Genomic DNA, 22389 nt, shown 5'->3' with positions numbered 1-22389 from the left:
AAAGATAAATTGAACTTACTTTATTTCCTTTTAGCATATAAAAAAACTCAATTCATAAGAAAACCTTAGTTATCGAAGATATGTTTTGTTATATTTGCTTCACTAAGTAAACATAGTTGCAAGTAATACTTGAAAGAAAACATGCATAGTGCGAATTCGCTATAATGATTATAGGAATTCGTTATACGGATATAATGAATTACGGATATAGCGAATTAAATTCACAGGTCCCCAACCGAGTTTTACTGTATTGAGTATCGAGAAAAAATGCCGTAAAGGAGAGAGCAACAGGAAAAAGAAGTGATCTACAAAGAAAAGCTCTAGCTTAGGGAGGCATATCCCTCTACTAAAAAAGATAACTCTAGCTTAACATCACCTAGTAGGAGAGATAACTCTAGCTTAAGATGTAACAGTGTTAGTAACATCATCTAGTAGGAGAGATAACTCTAGCTTAAGATGTAACAGTGTTAGTAACACATCATTTAGTAGGAGAGATAACTCTAGCTTAAGATGTAACAGTGTTAGTAACATCATCTAGTAGGAGAGATAACTCTAGCTTAAGATGTAACAGTGTTAGTAACAATCTCCTATGCAGAGTTGTCGTTCGTTCCTCTCTCAAACACCTCTGCAATGGGCTCACGTCAAGATTTTTGACGTAACGTATAAAACATGATATTTGGAGAATTGTTTCAATTTAAATTAATATATCTGGATTGATTTAGTAAATATCTATCTCAAAACTCAGACATAAGCATAGAAATTGAAATGTAATGAATTAAAACAAACGCACTATTTCTCGTGTTTAACACTGTGTATACGCGAGCCAACGACAGAGGTGAATGTATGAGCCGATGGTAGAGAGTGTGTTAGTAACACATCATTTAGTAGGAGAGATAACTCTAACTTAAGATGTAACAGTGTTAGTAACATCATCTAGTAGGAGAGATAACTCTAGCTTAAGAAGAGACACTCCTCTGTAAAGAAAGACAACTCTATCTTAAAAAGAAGTGCCCCACTGCTTAAAAAGATGACTCTAGCTTAAAGAAAAGTGGCCTTTGGCTAAAAAACATAACTTTAGCATAAAGAGAAATGTCCCTCTACAAAAGAAAATAACTCTAACTTGAGAGGAAGAGCCCACTATGAATTGTTAAGAAAGATAGTTCAAACTTATAGAGAGGAGAGATAACTCTTGTTTAAACGATTAAATTAATTTAGAAAACCCAGATTTTAATGTCCCTCACTGTCCTTAAAGCCATAGAATGTGATGCAAACTACACATGCTTTCCCACTATTCAAGCAATGGTCAAAATATTGCCACACCTTTAGCTAAAAATAACTTAATTGCTACTTATTCCATTGATCATTTATGCCTCATGTTTAGTTTTATAATTGTGATATTAAAACAAAGCAATAGACCAAATCCAAAATAAAGAATAACAAAATGAAGCTGTATTGTGAATTAGTAGTACCTGTTGGTATGGATTAAGAAACATCTTGCCGATAGAATGGAGGGACTGTCCCCCAAAAGTTCTCTGACCCTGATAGGCATTACTGGCAGTATAATCTATACCTGTCAAGTACACAAAGGTCACAATGTCTAGAATTGCTGGTTGGTAGGGGTGAACCATTTGATAAGCAATTGTGTGTAATGTTGTGCATGCATTTGAAATACATGTACGATTATATTACAGTGTTACACTGTGAAACATATACTGATACTCCTTGACACTTACAGAAAGAATCCTTTTTTGCAAAATTTCACAGAAAAGGCTACAAGTTTAGGATGATTGGTACCCCCCAATTTTTAATTACTTCTGACTAACATTTGACTGTTTGCATCACATTGATTAGCAGGACTTTTGTTAGTTTTTAGTCTATGAGCCTTGCCTACCCTCTGATAGGGGTTAGGTTCCCTGGGGTCTATACTGTGAAGACTTTTCCCTCCAAATGTCTTAGTCCCTTGGTACATATTACTTGATGTAAAATCTGTTCCTACAAAATGTTTTTATAGCTTACATACTTTTAACTTGGTCAGTTACAAGTTCTCAAATCTGGAATCTTTAACAATATGTATATATAATACTGTACATGTACATGTATTTCAAACACAGCAAAACAAAAAAATAAAACACAAAAATATCTATAAAATGTTTTACTTAATATTAGCATTATATATGATATTTTCATTATTCAAACCAACAAGACAAGGTAGATATCTGTTAATTCCAAAGACTTACCAAATATCAGACCACAGCTTTCTAGCCCAGCCTTTCTGACTGCTGTAGTGACATCCTCTAATGAGGTAAACCTGTCCACGAAACTGGAGTAATTACTGCCCCCAAACATACTGAACATGCTGTTACTCTTCATCTTACTCAGGTCGGGGTAAAGTTTGTTCTCCGAGGAAGAGGGGGAGGAGTAGGAGGCAGATTTTGATGAAGATCCTCCACAACAATACCAGATGAAGAAACCAATCATGAAGAATATGACAATGCTGATGACCTCCATTTTTGTAATTCAATTAAACTTCAAGCTGCAAAGCAATCAATGAAACCTAAATATTGCATTCCAAATCATGGCAAACTATGTCATTCATAAAAATAAAATAAATGGTCATTAACTAAACTCATCTGCAAAAATATTAAGTAACTACTGTAGATTACAGGGTTCGACACTAACGCAGAGCTGCCAACATTCTTAAATAACAAATAGTAAGGCGGGGTCTAGGGAATACCTATGCCCCCTGCTGCTGAAGATGTTTTGTAAATGGACATGCAATCTGAGGCATGTTTCCATTTTGGTTACTTTAAAACATTGACATGAATGTGATCGGCCTTCTAAAACCGAAACAATGATACAAGCAAGCGTTGTAAGGATTATGATTGATTGATTGTATACTGTTTAACGTTCCTCTCCCGAATATTTCACTGATATAGAGACGTCACCATTGCCGGTGAAGGGCTGCAAATTTAGGCCTATGCTCGGCACTTATGGCCTTTGAGCAGGGAGGGATCTTTATCGTGCCACACGTGCTGTGACATGGGGCCTCGGTTTCTACGGTCTCATCCGAAGGGCCGCCCTATTTAGTCACCTTTTACGACAAGCAAGGGGGTACTGAGGACCTATTCTAACCCGGATCCCCACGGGACTGTAAGGATTATGAATATATTATAATGATAGAAACTATAGGCTGCCAGCTATGAAAATACCGGTATTATAATCTTTGAACGAGAAAAACTGAAATCGGAAGAATATAGAGAGAAATCGTTAGGCGTATTTTAAACGCTGATTTCGTACGCCTTACGCAAAAATCGTAAGGGTTGGCAGCTCTACTAACGGTAAACAAAGGCCCGAGTCCACCAAAAAATTGGAAGGTCTACCAAATGTTCTAGCTAGGTGGATCGTTGGTCCACTTAAAATTCAAACACCATATTAAAAAACAGTGAAATTCCAGGTCTTTTTTTTTAAAATCGAAATCTGTAACTCAAATTATTAATTCCTCGATCTATACCTGTATTTTACAAGAAATAAATATACATGTAAAATTGATAACTCTAATATTAACAATAATATTGAGATGCAAGAACATTCAACACGGACCTTGAATAAGAAGCATGAAAAATCTGTGCCAAATTAGCCAGTCTCTCGATCCTCTGTTAACGTAATGCACAGATAAATGTGAAAATTACATTGGATTACAGGGAAATTGCTTCATGTCTGAATGCACACTGTTGGTCCAGGAGATAATTAGAATTGTTTGACAGCTGCATTTATGCATTGCTTTTTTATTAAAAGATGTCAAACAGGCGTAATTTACATTTCATGAACTATTACCGTGGTAACTGCAGTTTTATTTTTTTTCTTGATATACATTATATAACAACTTATTTGAATTGATACTAAATTTAGAAAATAATTACCTTGGTAATTGATACACATACATGTATCTACCGGTTAATGTCAGTTTTGCATCGTAGTAAAAAAAAATGATCTAGCCATGGATACATGAAAAATTCACTTTTTTAATATTTGAACAAATTAATTAATAATTGGAATTTTAAATTTAATCTACCTTTGGAAGCGAAACAAATGCAGGTTTTCACCAGTGTAACTTTATGATAATTATTAAAATATTTTTGGTTTGTAGATTAATAATGTCGGAAACCCACGGGTGATCTCGTCTTTACTTATCACCCGTGGGCAAACTAGCTGAAATATCACCGTAAAATATGCTAATTTGTTGTTTTTAGTCAACTAATCAGAAAGTTCAATTTTGAAAAATATGTTTATTACTTTGCTAATTATGGTAAATATTTTGACACTCGTTAAAACATGCGAAGTTTGATTTAAAACAATGAAAGTCAATTCGTACAGGTCACTGGCATTAATATCTGTCAGATATTGTATAGGAGTACCTCTTTCTAACTGCAAAATGCCCCAGTGAGTGGATTTATCAGCTATGTTAACTACGGAATGAGTTTTTCATATTTTTGGCAATGCCAAACATGCATACGTAACATGAACTGTAATTCCTTGTTTGGCATCATGACTCTGTGAAGCATCCAATCAAATGACCCACGCATATTTAATTACATACGACGATTTTTCGGCAAGTTTGCCCATGGGTGATAAGTAAAGATGAGATCATCGTGGGTTTCCGACGATGTCCCTATGAGTATTACTGAGTTTCCTATGAGTAATACCCTATGAGTATAACAGAGTTTTCTTCCTCCAATGAGATAATTATAACTGAGTTTCTAACCTCCCCTTTGAGTATAACTGAGTTTTCCACCTCCCCTATGAGTATAACTGAGTTTCCTATGAGTATAACTGAGTTTCCTACCTCCCCTATAAGTATAACTGAGTTTCCTACCTCCACTGAGATACTCGTAGTCCCTATGAGTATAACTGAGTTTTCTTTGACTATAACTGAGTTTCCTACCTCCACTGAGATACTGGTAGTCCCTATGAGTATAACTGAGTTTCCTACCTTCACTATGAATTAACCAAGTTTTATACCTCCCCAGTGAGTATAACAGAGTTTCCTACCTCCACTGAGATACTGGTAGTCTCTATGAGTATAACAGAGTTTCCTATGGGTATGACTGAGTTTCATACTTCCACTGACTACTGCTAATCTCTGATAGTATAATAGTGCCAATCAGAAAATTAATTTAGTTAATTAATAAAAACCTCGATTTTCGAAAATTTCGTATAAAAGAAATAGATCTTTGTTTTTAATTTTTGTATAAAATCTGAATCTTTGATCATCATAATCATAAGACATTCTTTAATAAATAATGATTCATACTTTTATAAGGTTTATTAAGATAAAATAGAATGTAAAGCCAAGAAAACAAAGAAAATACCTAATGTTCTAATTAAAAATATTAAGTATGACCTAAGAATAAAATGCCGAAATCCAAATTAATAAAAATACTGGTCATTGGTTTTAAAAGATGAAACATGCAAACAAATCTTTCAAACAAAACCAATGATTTCATATTAATTATATAAACATAAAAGTATTGGTGATTTTACAAAAGGCTGTTTTGTTGTAATAGTAACGTCAGCTTTACTGTTGTGATTTAAATTTTTCATTTACAAATCATGATCAAACCATAATGTCTTCACCATGATATAATTACTTCACATATAACGATCTCAATATTGAAAAGAAATAAGGAAATTCGCAGCACTGTGTCGGTTCCTCTAAATTCAGAATTATGAGGCTGATGGGTGTTACCTTTTAGTAAATCTATTTGTCCTCTGTGCCATCTTTCTGTTGAAAATGGAAGTTGGAAGTAGTCCACCGTCGACTTCTTCGCGGCCATTTTCATGTTTTTGTTTACTTTAACATGATTTGCCATCATTTCTTCCGATTAACCAATCGGAATGTGCGTACAACGGCAAAAACAGAGAAAAAATCAAACCTGAATGAATCGAATGTCAGACGTTTGTACAATTAACCGAAAGATTGTGAATTGCGATTAACCGATATTTCGGTTAATCGTGAGTTACATTATAACATGATTTCCTATAGCTTATGAGTGTCCAGATTACAATACTGTATAATTATAGGTGTACTGACTATAACTGATTTTGTACCTCCAGAGAACAAGATGTCCCTGGAGCCTGAGCTTGATGTTTTCAATTGTATGGTGTGTCAAGTCTGCCGGGAGGTGTAGCCTTCAAAGATCCAAAAGGATTTGAAATGAATTATGATATATCTCTTGCAAAATTAATAACATATTTTTATGTAAGCACAAGGCTCTTTTACAGGTGAATGCTATCCCACTTATTTAATGAAACATCTCATTACTCATTAATATGTTGACAGTGCGTTATTCCTTAGATAAGTACATTTTGGAATTCTTTATTGAACTTTTGATGATTTAAATTTCTTGTCTATTGACTGAATTAAATTCCTTGTTTATTGACTGAGTTACTGACTGTAGGGAAATAGGAGGCTGTACACTCTGGACATATTTAGTTCTGTGATACAATGCGGACAGAGTGAAGGCAGTATTTCTTCAGTGATATTAATTTGTTTAATTGTTAGCTATCCATTAAATTTAAGGCGAGTAAACTTTTTTTCAACATTTGCTGATATTCAAATAGAAAGAACATAGCTAAAATAAAAATTCAATATATTACAAGTATTGTAACAATTTCATCATAAATTATGACACCAAAATTTTAAATGATCTATAGTTAGGTAAACTGCCCTAACCAGCTAAATATGCACATTCACATATGAGCAAAAAGAAATTTTTTATTAAAGTGATTCAAATTTTATTTTTATTGTTAACCAAGTTTTATAACATACAATTTCATCAAAATCAGTTTTTATCAAAAATAAAGTACATTAAGAGAACTTAATGTAGATTTTAAATGAACATTTGTTGGAAACAAAATCATGTCCAAATATGTGAATATAGAAATGAAATAAAAGCTGTAAAATAAAACAAAAATGAGAGAAAAATGCTGCAAAAGAAATACCGATATTTTTAGCCAATTGGAATTCTTCACTATTGAAACAATTTGATAATAAAAATTACCATGACTAATTAAGAGTGTTTCGGAGGTGTCTTGGGGTCTCCATTTGAGTGAATAAATTTTCGAAAGGGGATTCAGCTCTGGGGGGACCTGTCTTTGGGACTTTGGCAAACTCACTGGAACTGGAGGAAGGTTTGTCCAGTCTCAGGCCCGAGTAGTTGAGGGGCTCACCTATAGTGAACATATCATTCAATTTCACTGCATTTTATTTAATATGAGTTTTGATCTAATAACCAGATCATCTATGTTCCTACGTTTACTATATGCCTATGTCATTATGGAACCACAGTGCTCCAAGTTGCGACTAAAATGGTCGCATTTGCGACCAATAAATTGATTTTTCGACTCAGCAAAGGGACTGACTTCTGTCCCATCAGGGCCTCCTTCTGTCTTTGTTGTACATTTTGTGTGGCCTTGCAGACGTCCTTTTTTAATGATGATTATCATTTGTAAAGATTCACCCCTCAAAAAATGTTTGAAGATACACATACCCAGTGCATACATTTTACAAAGCGTTGCATGGACTTCCTGATCATGTAAGGCCATATAAAATTAATCTTTAAATTCTCATCCTATATACATGCTAAAAAATTGGGACGCGATTATGAGACATGTAAGAGCATGCATGTTGATTTTTAATTTTTTATAATTGTTAAATTGTAACTATCAACAAAACAAACTCTTTATTTTTATTTGGATTAAGTTAATGCTAATATGAATAGATTTTATTCTTTTCATATTCTTTTAAATATTTAAATAAGATTCTACATTTAAAAAATTAAATATTTATTGTTAATTAACAAATTATCAAGTACACAAATCTTATACGGCACCTAACGCTAAAAAAATGAGGTGGGGATTATTTTTTATTTTTTATAATTGTTAATTTATATATAGGCACAATTCCCCAAAACTTCCCCAAATACCTTTTAGTTTTACCAACATGAATCTTTAATTCTTTTTTCTGTAAAATATCAAAGATTTCCACCTTCCTAAAAAAAAATTGATCGTTCTCGAGACTTGAAATGTTAGACATTAAAATAGGTCATAATCTATAAAATATATATTCTAATAAAATATTCTACTGAAAAACCTAGGCCTGAACAGTTTTAAGATTTAACATTTTCTTAGCACTTAACATTCTCTAAAGTCATCTACAATGTTTTATTATTTTTTTTCCAAATAAAAAAATCACACACAGCAGGAGATCGTTTAACTTGACCAGGTGTCATTTTCCTCGTCTATTTTTACTATGTTAAAATCTCTCTAAAATTTGCTCATGCCAGTGATGGTATCTAGATGTGTTTGTGCTCTTTTTTCTTCTCTGCCTTCTCTACACTGATAAAATATCTTTTCCTTACATATTCAAACTGCTTTTATTGCCGATTTTTCACCATTCTTCACATGGCTCTTTTGCTATAAATAGCGACATGCGACTTTTAATACAGGCGGGAGATAACTCTTAAACTTTGACCAAAATTCTTGCTGAATAAAATTTTTAATACCCAAAAATCAAAATAAAAAAACACCGGGGCGGGATACTTTGAGAGGGGCGGGCGGGGATGAGAATCTAAAGATTAATTTTACCTGGCCTAATGTTGTGGCAGCATGTTGTACAAAGTTTGATAGAACCAGAGACATGTATTTATATATATGTTCCTGATAGAATGGTATCCAAACTTCGTAAACTTTCTAAAATCCGACCTTGTTATTGAAGCATTTGGTCAATTGCTTGCATATCACAATGAATCATGCTAATAAAGAGTGTTTTGGCGGCATTTATAATGACTGTAATGGGTTTGGTACGTAGGAGTAAGTAAACATGACAAACAGCAGGCAAAGTCCTGTCTCAACAGCTGTCAAGTTTGTATTTATACCCCCCGCAAACGAAGTTTAGGGGGGGTATATTGGAATCACCATGTCCGTCTGTCCGTCCGTCCGTCTGTCTGTCTAGCTGTCTGTAGACGAGATTTTGTCCGGACCATTACTCAGAAACTATTGGAAGGATTTGTCTGAAAATTTGTACACATATTATTCACCATATGAAGTTGTACACCTGATATTTTCATCTTGATTGGATTATTATTTTGAATTTTACAGGTGTTTTTTCATTTTTATTTTGTGGTTTTGTCTGGACCGTTTCTCAGAAACTATTGCAAGGATTAATCTGAAAATTTGTACACTTATTATTCACCATATGAAGGTGTGCACCTGGAATTTTCAACTCTTTTTGTTAATTTTTTTGCATTTTACAGGTTTTATTTTTTATTTTAATTGACTTGTTCATTTTGGGCTCATGTATAAGGTTTGAGATATAGAATCTAGAATATCTGTTCAAAAATACTACAGCTTCAAACTACTCATAAAAACTTTAAAAAAAGAAACATCATCAAGTGTTAAAAACAGTTTTTACATTGCACAGAAGATAATGTAATTTCATTTGTCTCTTGGGAATAATGACTGGACATGCATCCAGTTAAAGATAAATTAATGAGTTTGGTGTTGGAAGTTGTTAAGGCATATCTCTTATCAAGCGTGTGTGTTATCTAATCTCCAGGGAATAAGGCACAAGAATTAAAGATCTCTCTTCTCTTATTCTCTTAATTGTAATTTATTGTCTGTCAAAGCACTTCATTACTGGATGACCAGCTCTTTATTTTCAAAATGCATTTCAAATTGATATATCAAGATTAATTTGATTTTGTATACTGGTTTTTTTTCAACAATCAGTTTGCAGAGTGACATAACACATAATTGCAATATATTTTTTTAATGCAGAAATAAAAAAAAAAAAATAAAAAAAAAAAAAATGTTGCAATGGAATTAAATTGTATTAGTATTGATGTTTCATTTGGTTGCACCTTTGTTTCATTCATTAAGAAACATGATGAGCAATAATATTTCACTGCAAATATTTGTAAGTAAATTGTGAACACCTCTAGATCCATACAGTATTTTTGAATTGGCACCTTCTCTGAAAAACGCAGCGGGGGGTATTTGTCCCTATTGGACAGTTCTAGTTTCATTTGATAAAATTTTATTTCTGTAATCAGATTACTTGTGTTCTTCTGTACAACCATAAGGGTACATGTATTCAATAAAAATATTTAATTCAACCTAGCAAATGTTTGTAGTCACAGTAATAAGTAATCTTTGATATAATAAAGACATAATACATATCCTTATTTGAATTATCAAGTTTTATTCAGAAAACATATTTTTCTTATGGCAAGTGAAATATTTGATTATGGCGACCAGAAATTCTGAAATGGCGACCAAAAAAATGTTTAGGTCGCCATTTTGCGACCTAAGAGCAAGTGTGACTTGGAGCACTGAACCATAGGAGTTGTAAATATGTCTGCATATTCATCCTGATCAATTTAATTCAGATGTCCTTTCTTCCTGCCTTTATTTAGTGGTTAAACTTCGTGACTATAGCATTGTGTATAGCATTTTCATCATTTGTAAATTCGGTTTGGTTCAATTAAATATTGTTAAAATACTCTTTCCAAATAGTTTTGAAATCATGATTCACCTTCCTGAGACGTCCAGTGTATTTTTCTTGAATTAGGCCCTTGAATTCTTTCTTAACTTTTAATTCCTTCGAGATTTGTTAGGACGACATTTAAACCTTTCACCATTGCTCCAAATTTAAACATATACTCAGCACTTGTTTGCCATTAAGCAGTTGGGGATTTTTTTTTTTGGAGCCAGCATCTTCTGCGACACTGGACATAAGTTTCATGGTCCCCTTTGAAGGACCGTTTTCAACGTTACTCATTGGGATTTGAGTCTGCGATTTAAAATTACCCACTTCTTAACTCCAAAGCAAAATGCTCCAGAATCACTGCAAATCTCATGGCCCTAAAAAAAGTACATTGATCGTCCATAAACTCTGAAGGCTGATGAAATGTTTGACAAAATTATCAAGTATGTCTGGTCTTTGCGTATTTGAGAATCTTGTCTATTTTATTCAATTTAAAATTTTAAATGGTGTGAGATATTTCACAAGTTCAATTAAATAACAGTTGTAAATTAATTAATCACGAATTTTGCTCTTAAACGGCATATGTACGATACCTAGCATTTTGTTCACAAATCGCTTTATTTTGTATTTTTCATATATATAATGGCAATTTTTCCATTAAAATTAGAATGCATTTTCAAAGCTGCTGTCAGAAAATAAAATTGTTTACCTACCTACCGACCCAACTTGAGAATTTAGGGTCGGGTTAGGGGAAACAAAGATATTTTTAATTCCGGCCTTGTGGGTCCAAATTACTGCGTCAAAAAATTCTATAGAATGAATGTGCAGTAGTCCAAATTTTCTCTTCGCACAGGCGTTGCTTTAAGGTCAAGATTTAGTAAATAACTTTAGACAAATTTTTTGGTGCTAGATCCATTATGACGTCATAATCAATTTCAACTTTCTTTTTCCCCTACTTTACGGCTTTAGCAGAATTATGTAGAAAATAGGGTATTTTCATGACATTCAATTTGAAATCATATGAAAAGTAAACCGGATACATACATTAAATTTGATATTGATTTAAAAAAGAGGCCATGAACATACTAATTACCGTTTTCTGAGAGACTGTAGGCAATCTGGATACATTTAATTTGTCAAATATGAAAAATACTCCCAAATTCATGACTGGTTTTCTTAATTTTTCATTGAAAATGACAGTTTGAAATACAGTTTTTCATCTTGTTTATCTACAAATTATGCCCCGAAACACCTTATTTGACCAAGCTAAAGTTGTATAGCATCAATAAAAGATTTTATTTCTCAAGTTTGATAAATCTGTAGGCACCTCTCATTTACTAGATCTTGACCTTAAGAGCTCGCAGTGACGAGTGTAGCTCGTTGCGCTCGCTATGAAAGGTTTTTGTCACAATGGTAAAATGTGGAATTCAATTTTTATAAAGTTGAATTTCATGTAAAAGATGACTAAAACATATTATTATTAAATTGATTGAGCTGCATTTTTTTCTTTGAGAAATCACTCAATCGACACCTCAATATGTATGATGTTAAGGTAGCTGCAGAACTACATAGCATTATGGTTTAATATTTTAGTCTTTGACCATAACGCTACAGATTTCCTTATGTAAAAGAAATGTGCAGTTATGAGGCAAGAATTTTTTTGCGTTTGGGAAGTATTAATTTCTACATTTTCCAGCATAAGTCAATCAACTCCCTTCCACTCTTTAATTCTAGACACATTCTTTAACCAATCTGTATATTTTATCCACCTCCCAACTCTTTATAGTTGTCAAACTCAATTTTCTGCTGGATTGCAGAAAAATCAAATCAAATGTAGAGACGACTATGAAGGCTTCTTTCAAAATTGTGAGTTTCATGGCTTCTGGTTTAAAGCATGAACCAAATTCAATTGGTTGATAGTTGTAACATAAAGCTCAGGTGACCTATAAGGCCTATAGGTCTCTTGTTAATTCCACGATGTAATGAGGAATTCGAGGATAGCATGCAGTGTAGGGAGTCTAGGGAGAATATAAGTTTACCATGATTTCTGGCCTTTCTAGACTTTCCATGCAATCCAAGGTTATAGTGTCTCTGTTTAAAACCTATGTTGATTATGTTTAACAATGCCAAGTTTTCTGACTAAATATTCTTTTCTTTTAACAGTCAGTTATTTTATGATGGACATCAGCAATTAGCAGTTCAGCTCTCCAACCTTGTCAAAGCACACCCTGCCTGTCCCCCCTCAGACAGGTTGTTTAAAGTTGTCAAATTAGGATTAGATGCAGAAGAGGGTAAGTGTCAAAATTTCCTTGAAGGACAATCTATCAACTGCTAAAAAGAGAAAATGGTATTAGTTATCAAAATACATGTGTATAAAACAGAAAATGATATGATTATAGTTTAAGAATCTGTCTATTTTTGGTAAGGTATTGTGTCTACCTTAATAAAAATTCTTGGTGTGGGGAGAAAGTGGGGGTGTCTTGGGTTTGGTTTATTTAGGGTTACACCATCCATACCCCAGTTGCCTGTGGCCTAGACTGCTTCTTAGAGTCCTTTATTTGAAAGAAATTAAACTAAAAGTATTGTTGCAGATGGCCTTGAGAGTTGTCAGTCACATGATTTAAGGTCATATCTCAAAGGTAAAGGTCACTGGACAGTAATTTTGAACCCTCTGTTAAGATTCATTCAATCTCAGCCATGTTTTTAATCATTACATTAGAGATTCATAGAAATTTGATCAATTTTATCCATCATGCTGATTTTGGGGATCATGGGACATAACTAGGGGGTGGGGGGACTTTTCACCCATTGTTCAGTAGTTAATTAAATGATAGTACTCAGTTGTTGCTTACATCATTATTGAATATAATAACTCTGTTCAGCATGAAATTAAATTTGCTTTGTATAAGATTTTCTCCATTTTTGTTTCAGAGCTTTCTGGAAGTAAGAAAATTGGAGAACAGAACATTGCTCCTGGTTCAGGAATTGACTTGGAGTATGAAACAGATGGTAATATTTCAGTAATTGGAACAGAATTTTCATAAAATAATTTTACAATGTCTTCCATTTAATGAAAGAAGGTATTGATTCACACATATAAGTTCATGAGGTCAAGATTTCTAGCTCTTGTGTACAATAAAGTAAAAATTGATCACAGTTTAATTAGATTGGTCTAGGAAATACAAACACAGTTATGTTGAAATGGATAATAAGAGAGATTAATTTTATTTGATGATTTTAGTCCAGTCCATTTCCCCTGAGGGAGCTCTGTATGAGACCTGTTATGTCACTGCCCACAAGGGACCGTGTAGAGCAGGGGCCTTCCACTCCTCGGGGAAACTCATAGCTACAGGCTCGGAGGACGCCTCCATCAAGGTTATCTATCAATATAACAAACCAAATAATTCTGCCATTATTAACAACTTATAAATCTAAATTGTTATATGTGGAAATTTTAGCAATATGTAAATTTAGCGATTTATCCTAAAAAATTAGGAAATATTTTAAAAAGCAAGTTTTGAATGCTAACTAAAGAAACTGTTACAGAGTATACCAAATAAATTGTTAGCAAGATTCAATTTGAGTGATCTCAGCACCATTGCTGATAATGCCAAAAGTGAATCCTTGTTAAAATTTCTGCTTATACTGTAAAAGGACTTTCATTATCTTTAAGACTTACTATTGGTGTTCTTTAGATAATAAAGGTTTAAGAAGTATACCAGGTTTTACATATTTTATAAATTTTAGATCTTAGATGTGGATAGAATGTTGGCCAAGAGTGCAACTCCAGCAGAAATTATTGCCATGGAAACACCACAACAAGCCATGGAAAATCACCCAGTCATCAGAACTCTTTACGACCATGTAGATGTAAGAAACAAAAACGTTTGACATAGATCAACCATAGTTTTCTCAGTTAAAATGAACTTCTAAGAATTTTGAATTTATAAAAAAAACAGCTTGGTATATTTGTCCATCTATGATTGACTGTTATTTATAGAATTTTTCCACCACCTTCATTATCCTTACAGGAAGTGACCTGTTTAGATTTTCACCCCACACATTCTATATTGGCCTCTGGCAGCACAGACTTCAGTGTTAGATTCTTTGAATATTCCAAACCGTCTGTTAAGAAAGCTTACAAAAGTATACAAGAAGCAGCTGCCATTAGATCTCTGTCATTTCATCCGTCAGGCGACTACGTATTAGTGGGAGCAGACCATCCTACAGGTCACAAGTCTACATATATAAAACTCAATCATTAGTCTACACATGTAACTTACTTATTTGGTTTCATACAGGTTCTTTTTTTTTTCTCTGCAAATTCCAAAGATTTTTTTTTTTGAAAAAGAATAACAATGTTTTGCAATTGTTTTCTGCAGTGAGATTGTACGATGTGAACACCTTCCAGTGCTTTGTCGGCAGAAACCCCAGTACACATCACACATTGCCCATCACGACTGTAAGTATAGCCACCTGAAATTGAATGAATTGACAAATATACACTTTACATGTGCTGTCAAATCATGTTTCTGCTTTTTCAATATGGATGTAGATAGTTTTAATATCATTTAGTTTACATGTGTGTGTGTGTGTTTTTTTAACAGTAGTATTCAGAAACATAAGATCAACTATAAAAAATAGTCTTCAGAAAGAAAATTAAAAAATTTCTCTGAGAATGGCTAAGACATTATTCTAATTTTAGGTTAAATGGAGTCCCAATGCCAATTTGTATGCCACAGGTTCCTTAGACGGTGATATAAAAGTTTGGGATGGAGTCAGTAACTTGGTGATCAGCACATTTAAAAAAGCTCACGATGGGGAGGAAGTGTGTTCTGTCACCTTCTCCAGGAACTCAAAGGTCAGCTGGGGTCAAATGTCAGGACCTCAGAAAATTCATCTGAATCCATCAATCAACAATAAATCAATGATATGTTTTAGAATCTTATAGGCTAGATTTCATTGTTATACAGCAACAAACAAACAAAAAAATCACAACAAAAATAGAATTTCTTGAATGATTTTAAACTTACAGTTATTCCATATTAATATTTGATCTTGTATCCATTGCTCATTACATCCTTTGATTGGTTTTAGTATATTTTGTCCTCTGGGAAGGACTCCCTGGTCAAACTGTGGGAGTTGTCCACCAACAGGTGCTTGATTGTGTACACAGGGGCAGGGATGACGGGAAAGATGGAGCACGGGGCACAGGCCGTATTTAACCACACCGAGGACTACAGTTAGTACACTCTGATCAGCCATTTTTGGGCATCAGTGTTCCACAAACACATTTTTTCTCTTGTAATCATAGTCAAACTCATTATCTTGAATCAAATTAGACTACAAAAAAATCTCTGAGATTTCTGATGATTCAAGATATTGAAGTTTAAAAACTTAAAGAAAAAAAGTTGTTTTGACTTTAACTCAATGGAGAGAACATCATTGGCATTTATGCCTGCTGTTCAATCCAATTCAATGAATAAAATATATTTTAGACTAACTCAGTGGTACTCACAATATCAAAGCTTGAAATAAATGAAGTTAAACTGTATTTTAATTTATAAATTTGTTTATAATGCAGTTTTCTTCCCTGATGAGAACACTACATCATTGTGTTGTTGGGACTCAAGAAATGCAGAACGACAGAGACTTCTAGCCTTAGGTTAGCATTTACTGTTTTAAATAAAATATTTTAAAAACTACAATAAATTGGCCTACTAAAATAAATCATAGTTAGAATTTCATTGAAATGATACAAAATTGTTTACCACAGGTCACAATGGAGCCGTGCGTTACATTGGACACTCCCCCACTGGTCCCGCCTTTATCACGTGTAGTGAGGATTTCCGAGCCAGATTCTGGTACAGGAAGGCTGACACAGACTGACATTCATTCAGACATTTATCATTTCATTTTGTACATTGTTTAATAAAAATCCAATTTCAAACAGTTTTCTAGGATATTTTGTAATTGAAACTTTACTGCAGCAAGTCAGGTACACATGTATTTAGGTTCAAGATTTGAAAACCTTGAGTCCATCATAAGCATGCATTATCTAGTGGTAACTTAATTTAGAACAGTGCTGTAAGTTAGATAAGAGGATATATAAGCTGCCATTAAGTTAAAAATTGGACGTAATTTGGAATGCTATTATCTGAAATCTGCAGGTCTTCATTAATATTAATTCAAAATGTTGGAATTAAGAATTACATGTAAATTCCTTGCCAAGGGGTGTTCACCGTTCAGAAGACTGACAACTGAGACTTTTATAGTGGGTATCTTATCAGTTTGATTAAAATTAGATTCGTGTGTAATTCAAGTGGGTCAAACTCTTCATAAAATTCACAAGGCTGAAAGACAAATGATTTAAAGCCAAGTCGACCGTTTAACAATGGTCTATTTATCTTTTACAATAAAACCATATTTGGGTATGTCATCATATATTCATCTTTGATTGTTTCAAAGGGATTTTCCGCACTTGACACATTTTTATCTTGAATGATTAAATTATTGTTTACATATATTTTCATCCAAAAGCAGGCGTTGTCGAACACTGTTTCATGGGTCTATGAGATCCCAAGAAACAAATGCCTGGTCTGAATGAAAACTGCGTGCAGTTTGAAGAGTGGCTGTCTTCCCAACAGGAGCAAAAGCTGGGTCTAGTGGATGAAGTCAACGTCCAGTAGTTGCCGGATTTTATTGTATTTAGATCCACCGTTCTGTAGAAATGCACAAATGACAGGTCTAAAGACAAAAATCATTGACACACAAGGTGATAATCCTAACATTTTCATTTCTTTGATTTACATCTATATACATGTACATATATTCCAATGCAAAACTTTGGATGGAAACCTCTTAGAGACGGACTGACGGACAATGGAGAAAATGTGATTAAAAAATGTCACTTTCAGCTCAACTGAGCTAAAATAAATTCTTACATATTCCTATATTAAACTTAAATTTTAATCGTACATAGTGACCTCGTGACCTTATGGCGACTGGATATAAATATTTGAATATCTAGATTATCTGAGTATCTGAGAATGCTTCAACTCATTTCAACAACTAATAGACTTTTTCATGTTACTATAGTATAAGGAATCACTGTATGCAAATTATGCAAATTAACCCAGATTTCCCATTATCGTTGATGCCCTAGCATAGTGATACTATACTAACTAAACAGTGGTTCCTTAAATAACACTTTTATTGTTTATCGTGACCAAATGCTCTATATTATTGTGCAAAACTTTGATCGTTTTTTTGTACACGTTCTACCCTACTTAAATGGCGCACGATTTGAATCTACTCTATTCGAAGATGCTTTCACAAAAATTACCTCTTTTCAGGACAGTTACTTTTATAAGCGCAGACTTTTTTTTTTAAGAAATAGCATTAATTTTCTATAAATATGTATTATCTACCCTTTTTTAAAAAAACTTGAATCCTCTTTACCCAAAGATACTTTGAGTCAAGTTGAAACAACGCAGTTCGAGAGCAGACCAAAAACATCAGAGATTGGATCAGGTGCTGTGGAGTAGTTAGCACTGTGCTCCCTGTCATGATCGGGAAAACGGGAAAACCCGTAGACTTTTCAGTGTTTATATTATGGCCAAACAATTTGTATACTAATAAAAAAAACAAGATGACCAAAGAAAACAAGATGTGTTTGTGAAACACTGATGCCCCCGTTTGGCAACATAGCGAAGGTTAAGCTTTCTTAAATGCAGATAAAATATGTTGGTACCACAAGTTAGGCCTTTTCACAAGGAATGCGAAATATAAAACGCTAGCTACACCTGTTCCAGGGTTATGACCAAGGTAAACATTTTAAAAGATAGGACAAACTCCAGGTCAAGGTCAAAGGGTCAAGGTTGTTGGTTTCTTAAGAAAGGCCTTGTCTCAAAGATTACGTATGGGAAGTAAGACAGCGCTGGCCCTTACTCTATTCTAAAGTCAAGGTCAAAGGGTCAAGATACTTGATATCAAATGAAAGGTCTTGTCACAAGGATTACACATGTGAAATATGAAAGGTCTAGTCCCTACTGTTCAAAAGTTATGGTCAAGGTTAAAGTTTGTAAAAAGAAGGTCAAACTCTAAGGTCAAAGGGTCAAGGTTCTTGATATAAAATAAAAGTTCTTGTCACAAGGATTAAATTTTGAAGTATGAATGCCCTAGTCCTAACCCTTCAAAAACTATGGTCAAGTTTGTATTTTAGGTCAAACTCTAAGGTCAAGGTCAAAGGGTTAAGGTTCTTGGTATCCAATGAAAGGTCTTTTCACAAGAATTACATACGTGAAGTATGAAAGCCCTAGTACTTATTGTTCAAAAGTTATAGCCGAGATTAAAGTTTTTTCATAGGTACGGAAATCTCTAAGGTCAAGGTCAAAAGGTCAAAGTTGTTAGTATCCAATGATATGTCAAGTATAAATATCCTGGTATCTATTGTTTAAAAGATATGGCCAAAGTAAACGTTCAAAATTTCTGTGTTAAAGTGGGTCAAACTCCAAGGTCAAGGTCAAAAGGTCAAATTTGGTGGTACCCAAAGAAAGGTATTGTCACAAGGATTACACATGTGAATATGTGTCATAGCTCCACTAAATCAAAAGTTATAGGCAAGGTTAAAGTTTTTGCCAATAAACAGACAGACAGAGAGACAGACGGACGGACACGACAAAAACTATATACCCCCGAAACTTCGTTTACAGGGGCATAAAAACAAGATGTGTTAGTGAAACGCTGATGCCCCCGTTTGGCAACATAGGGAAGGTTAAGGTCAGACGACACGTTCCTTAAAAATATATAATTTTTCCCAAGAATTTTTTAATTGAAGTTTAGGTTCTTAAACAAGTTTCCTCACAAAAAATTAGGGTACCTTACCAGGCATTTGGACAAGATACCACAGGGTCATATTTCTTATATATCACATAAGGGTCATCATCTGAATGACCTATATCACAATTTTTGATGTACTTATATATTTAAAAACATATTGAAAACAATGTAGAAATAACAAGAGAATGACAAATATGCATATTTTTTATGTAATACCAAGAAATACAAAAGTATTTGAGGAACGTGTAATCTGACCTTAAGCTATATTATAAATATGTTGGTACCTTAAGTAAGGCCTTTTCACAGGAAATACAGATGAGAAATATAAAACTCTAGCACCACCTGTTTAAAGGTTATGACAAAGGTTAATGTTTTTAAAGGTAGAACAAACTCCAGGGTCAAGGCCCAAGGGTCATGATTGTTGGTTTCTAAAGAAAGGTCTTGTCCCAAAGATTACATATGGGAAGAATGAAAGCGCTGGCCCTTACCGTTCAAAAGTTATGGCCAGGGTTTGTAAAAAGTAGGTCAAACTCCAAGGTCAAGGTGAAAGGGTTAAAGTTGTTGATATTCAATTAAAGCTCTTGTCACAAGGATTACATATGTGATTACATATGTGAAGAATGAAAGCTCTAGCCCTTACGGTTCAAAATGGTATGGTCAAGGTTAAAGTTTGTAAAATATAGGTCAAACTCCAAGGTCGAGACCAAAGGGTCAACGTTGTTGATATCCAATTATAGGTCTTCTCAAAAGGATTATATATATGAATCATGAAAGCCCTAGCCCTCACCATTCAAAAGTTATGACCAAGGTTAAATTTTTTTTGTAAGTATAGAAATCTCCAAGGTCAAGATCAAAAAGTTAAAATCGTTTGTTTCAAATGAAAGGTCTTGCCACAAAAAAAATGATACAGTATATGAAATATAAAATTCATAGTATCTACTGTTTAAAAATTAGGGCCAAAGTAAAAGTTTTTTTGTGTAAAAATTGGTCAACTCCAAGGTCACGGTCAAAGGGTCAAAGTTCTTGATATCATATTAAAGGTCTTGTCACAAGAATTAAATATGATAAGTATAAAAGCTCTAGTCCTTACCCTTCAAAATTATGGTTAAGGTTGTATTGTAAAAGTAGGTCAAACTCCAAGGTCAAAAGGTCAAATTTGGTGGTATTCAAAGAAAAGTCTGTCACAAAGAATACACATGTGAAATATGAAAGTCATAGCTCCTCTATATCAAAAGTTATGGGCAAGGTTAAAGTTTTTTAGGACAAACAGACAGACGGACACGGCAAAAGCTATATACCCCTGAAACTTCGTGGGGGCATAAAAATCAGTCAGCATTCATATTGTTCTTGCTGTCAAGGTCATTATATTGACTATAGATCTTGACTTTAAACTAGACGGTTGATATTCCAATTTCATCAACTTGTTTATAGCTTCGTTTCATAAAATTATCGTGGGTAGAACATGCTCTTGGTTATCGAATTTATTGGGGACAAAAACCCATATGCAGATGTTAAAGATATACATGTATTAGTGCATAAGAAAGGGAAGTTGGTGATAACAAAATTTGAAAAGTTCCACACATGATAATATGGAATCCAAATATGGCCATGCAGTTCACTATCGCACCGATGTACTAAAAGGTCGATGGCGCGATGCTATGGAGCGACAAAGTTGACAATGCGATGACGATGGTGCGATAGCACGATGAAGCGATAGTGAATATCGAATACTAGTATTAGGGTGACCCAAAGCATAACAGACGAATGGACGTACAGACGGAAGAACATCCCGATTACTATATACCCTACCGCTTTTCAAGCGGGGTATAACAAGATGGGTTTTTGAAACACAATGCATACTGCGGCAACAAAGTCTGAAAAACTGTTTTTAGCATATAGGTCACAGTGAAGGTAACAAGGTCATTGACCTTGGTGTCATTTGAAAGAACTTTATTAGTTGAGCATGCAAACCAAATATGAAGTCTCTATCTCCTATAATTCAAGAGCCATAGCGAAGGTTCGAAAGCTATTTTTAGTATATAGGTCACAGTGAAGGTCACAAGTAATGGACCTTGGTGTTACTGCAATATTTAAGGGAACTTAATTAGTGGAGTATGCATACCAAATTTGAAGCCTCTATACCTCATATGGTTCACAAGTTATGGGAAAGGATTTTTAAAAAAGCTATTCTATTTTTGGCATACGAGTCACAGTCAAGGTAATTTAACAAGGTCATTGACCTTGGTGTCATTTGAAAGAACTTAAGTAGAGTAAGTTTGTAAATTATGAAGTCTCTATCTATCATGGTTCAAAAGTTAATGCGAAGGTTAAAGTTGACAACAGACAGACAAACACCTAAACAGACAGGAAAAACAATATGCGCCCCCGATCAATAAAGTAAATATAACCTGCTAAAGTGTGTTTTGTCCATTTTCTGCAAAGTGCAACAATTTATTCAAACAATAACAAAGCGAGTGTTTTATTTCTGAAAACTACATTAAGAAAACTAGAGGTAGTGTGAGCAATCAGCTCACTAAATGATACCCCCCCCCCCCCTCCCATATGAACATAATGAAAGTGTCCATGTTTTGCTATGGGAAACCCAAATTATGTGTCCGATCAAAAAGTAAAATAGAAGGTGCATAATGGTAATATGTGATAAAGATTCTCTGAAAGTCTTTAAAAAATTCATTCAGTGGTATAAGAGGAGTTGAGGATAAGAGATACCCCAAAGCGTAACAGACGGACGGACGGATGGACAGACGGACATCGCCATTCCTTTATACCCTCACGCTTTTCAATGAATATGTGCTTACCTCCATGCATGTATGAAATCGTCTACCATGGAGACCACACCGTTGTCTGTAATGAGCTGATTGGTGCCTAGTCGTTCACATAAACCAAAAGTTTTGCCTGTATCATGCGCGGAAGGGTACACGTTGATGAACAAGGATTTAGAAAAAAATTGAATGCTAAGAGAAGTCCCAAAAGGAAGGTTTACC

General features: G+C 34.0%; 2 protein-coding genes across 2 annotated transcripts; one reads left to right on the top strand and one right to left on the bottom strand.

The window, feature by feature from the left end:
- Positions 1-1469: 1469 nt before the first annotated feature.
- LOC134264251 (copine family protein 1-like) lies at positions 1470-2601 on the bottom strand (the record flags this gene model as incomplete). Its single annotated transcript, XM_062746547.1, has 3 exons — positions 2238-2601; positions 1813-1992; positions 1470-1570 (listed from the first exon to the last, which is right to left on the bottom strand). Coding segments are annotated over exons 1-3 (552 nt in total), but the record flags the coding sequence as incomplete, so codon positions are not given.
- Positions 2602-12701: 10100 nt separating this feature from the next.
- On the top strand, positions 12702-16499 carry LOC134264250 (cleavage stimulation factor subunit 1-like; the record flags this gene model as incomplete). The annotated part of the gene is made up of 10 exons (XM_062746545.1): positions 12702-12837; positions 13478-13555; positions 13788-13921; positions 14294-14416; positions 14578-14776; positions 14929-15008; positions 15252-15407; positions 15644-15788; positions 16131-16211; positions 16323-16499. Coding segments are annotated over 10 exons (1245 nt in total), but the record flags the coding sequence as incomplete, so codon positions are not given.
- Between the last annotated feature and the right edge of the window lie 5890 nt (positions 16500-22389).

Source organism: Saccostrea cucullata, unplaced genomic scaffold (assembly GCF_032062105.1).
Source record: "Saccostrea cucullata isolate Sc308-1 unplaced genomic scaffold, CSIRO_AGI_Scuc_v1 ctg11032, whole genome shotgun sequence".
Taxonomy (NCBI): Eukaryota; Metazoa; Mollusca; class Bivalvia; order Ostreida; family Ostreidae; genus Saccostrea; species Saccostrea cuccullata.
The sequence above is the reverse complement of the archived record's forward strand: the minus strand, read 5'-3'. Positions and strand labels throughout refer to the sequence as shown.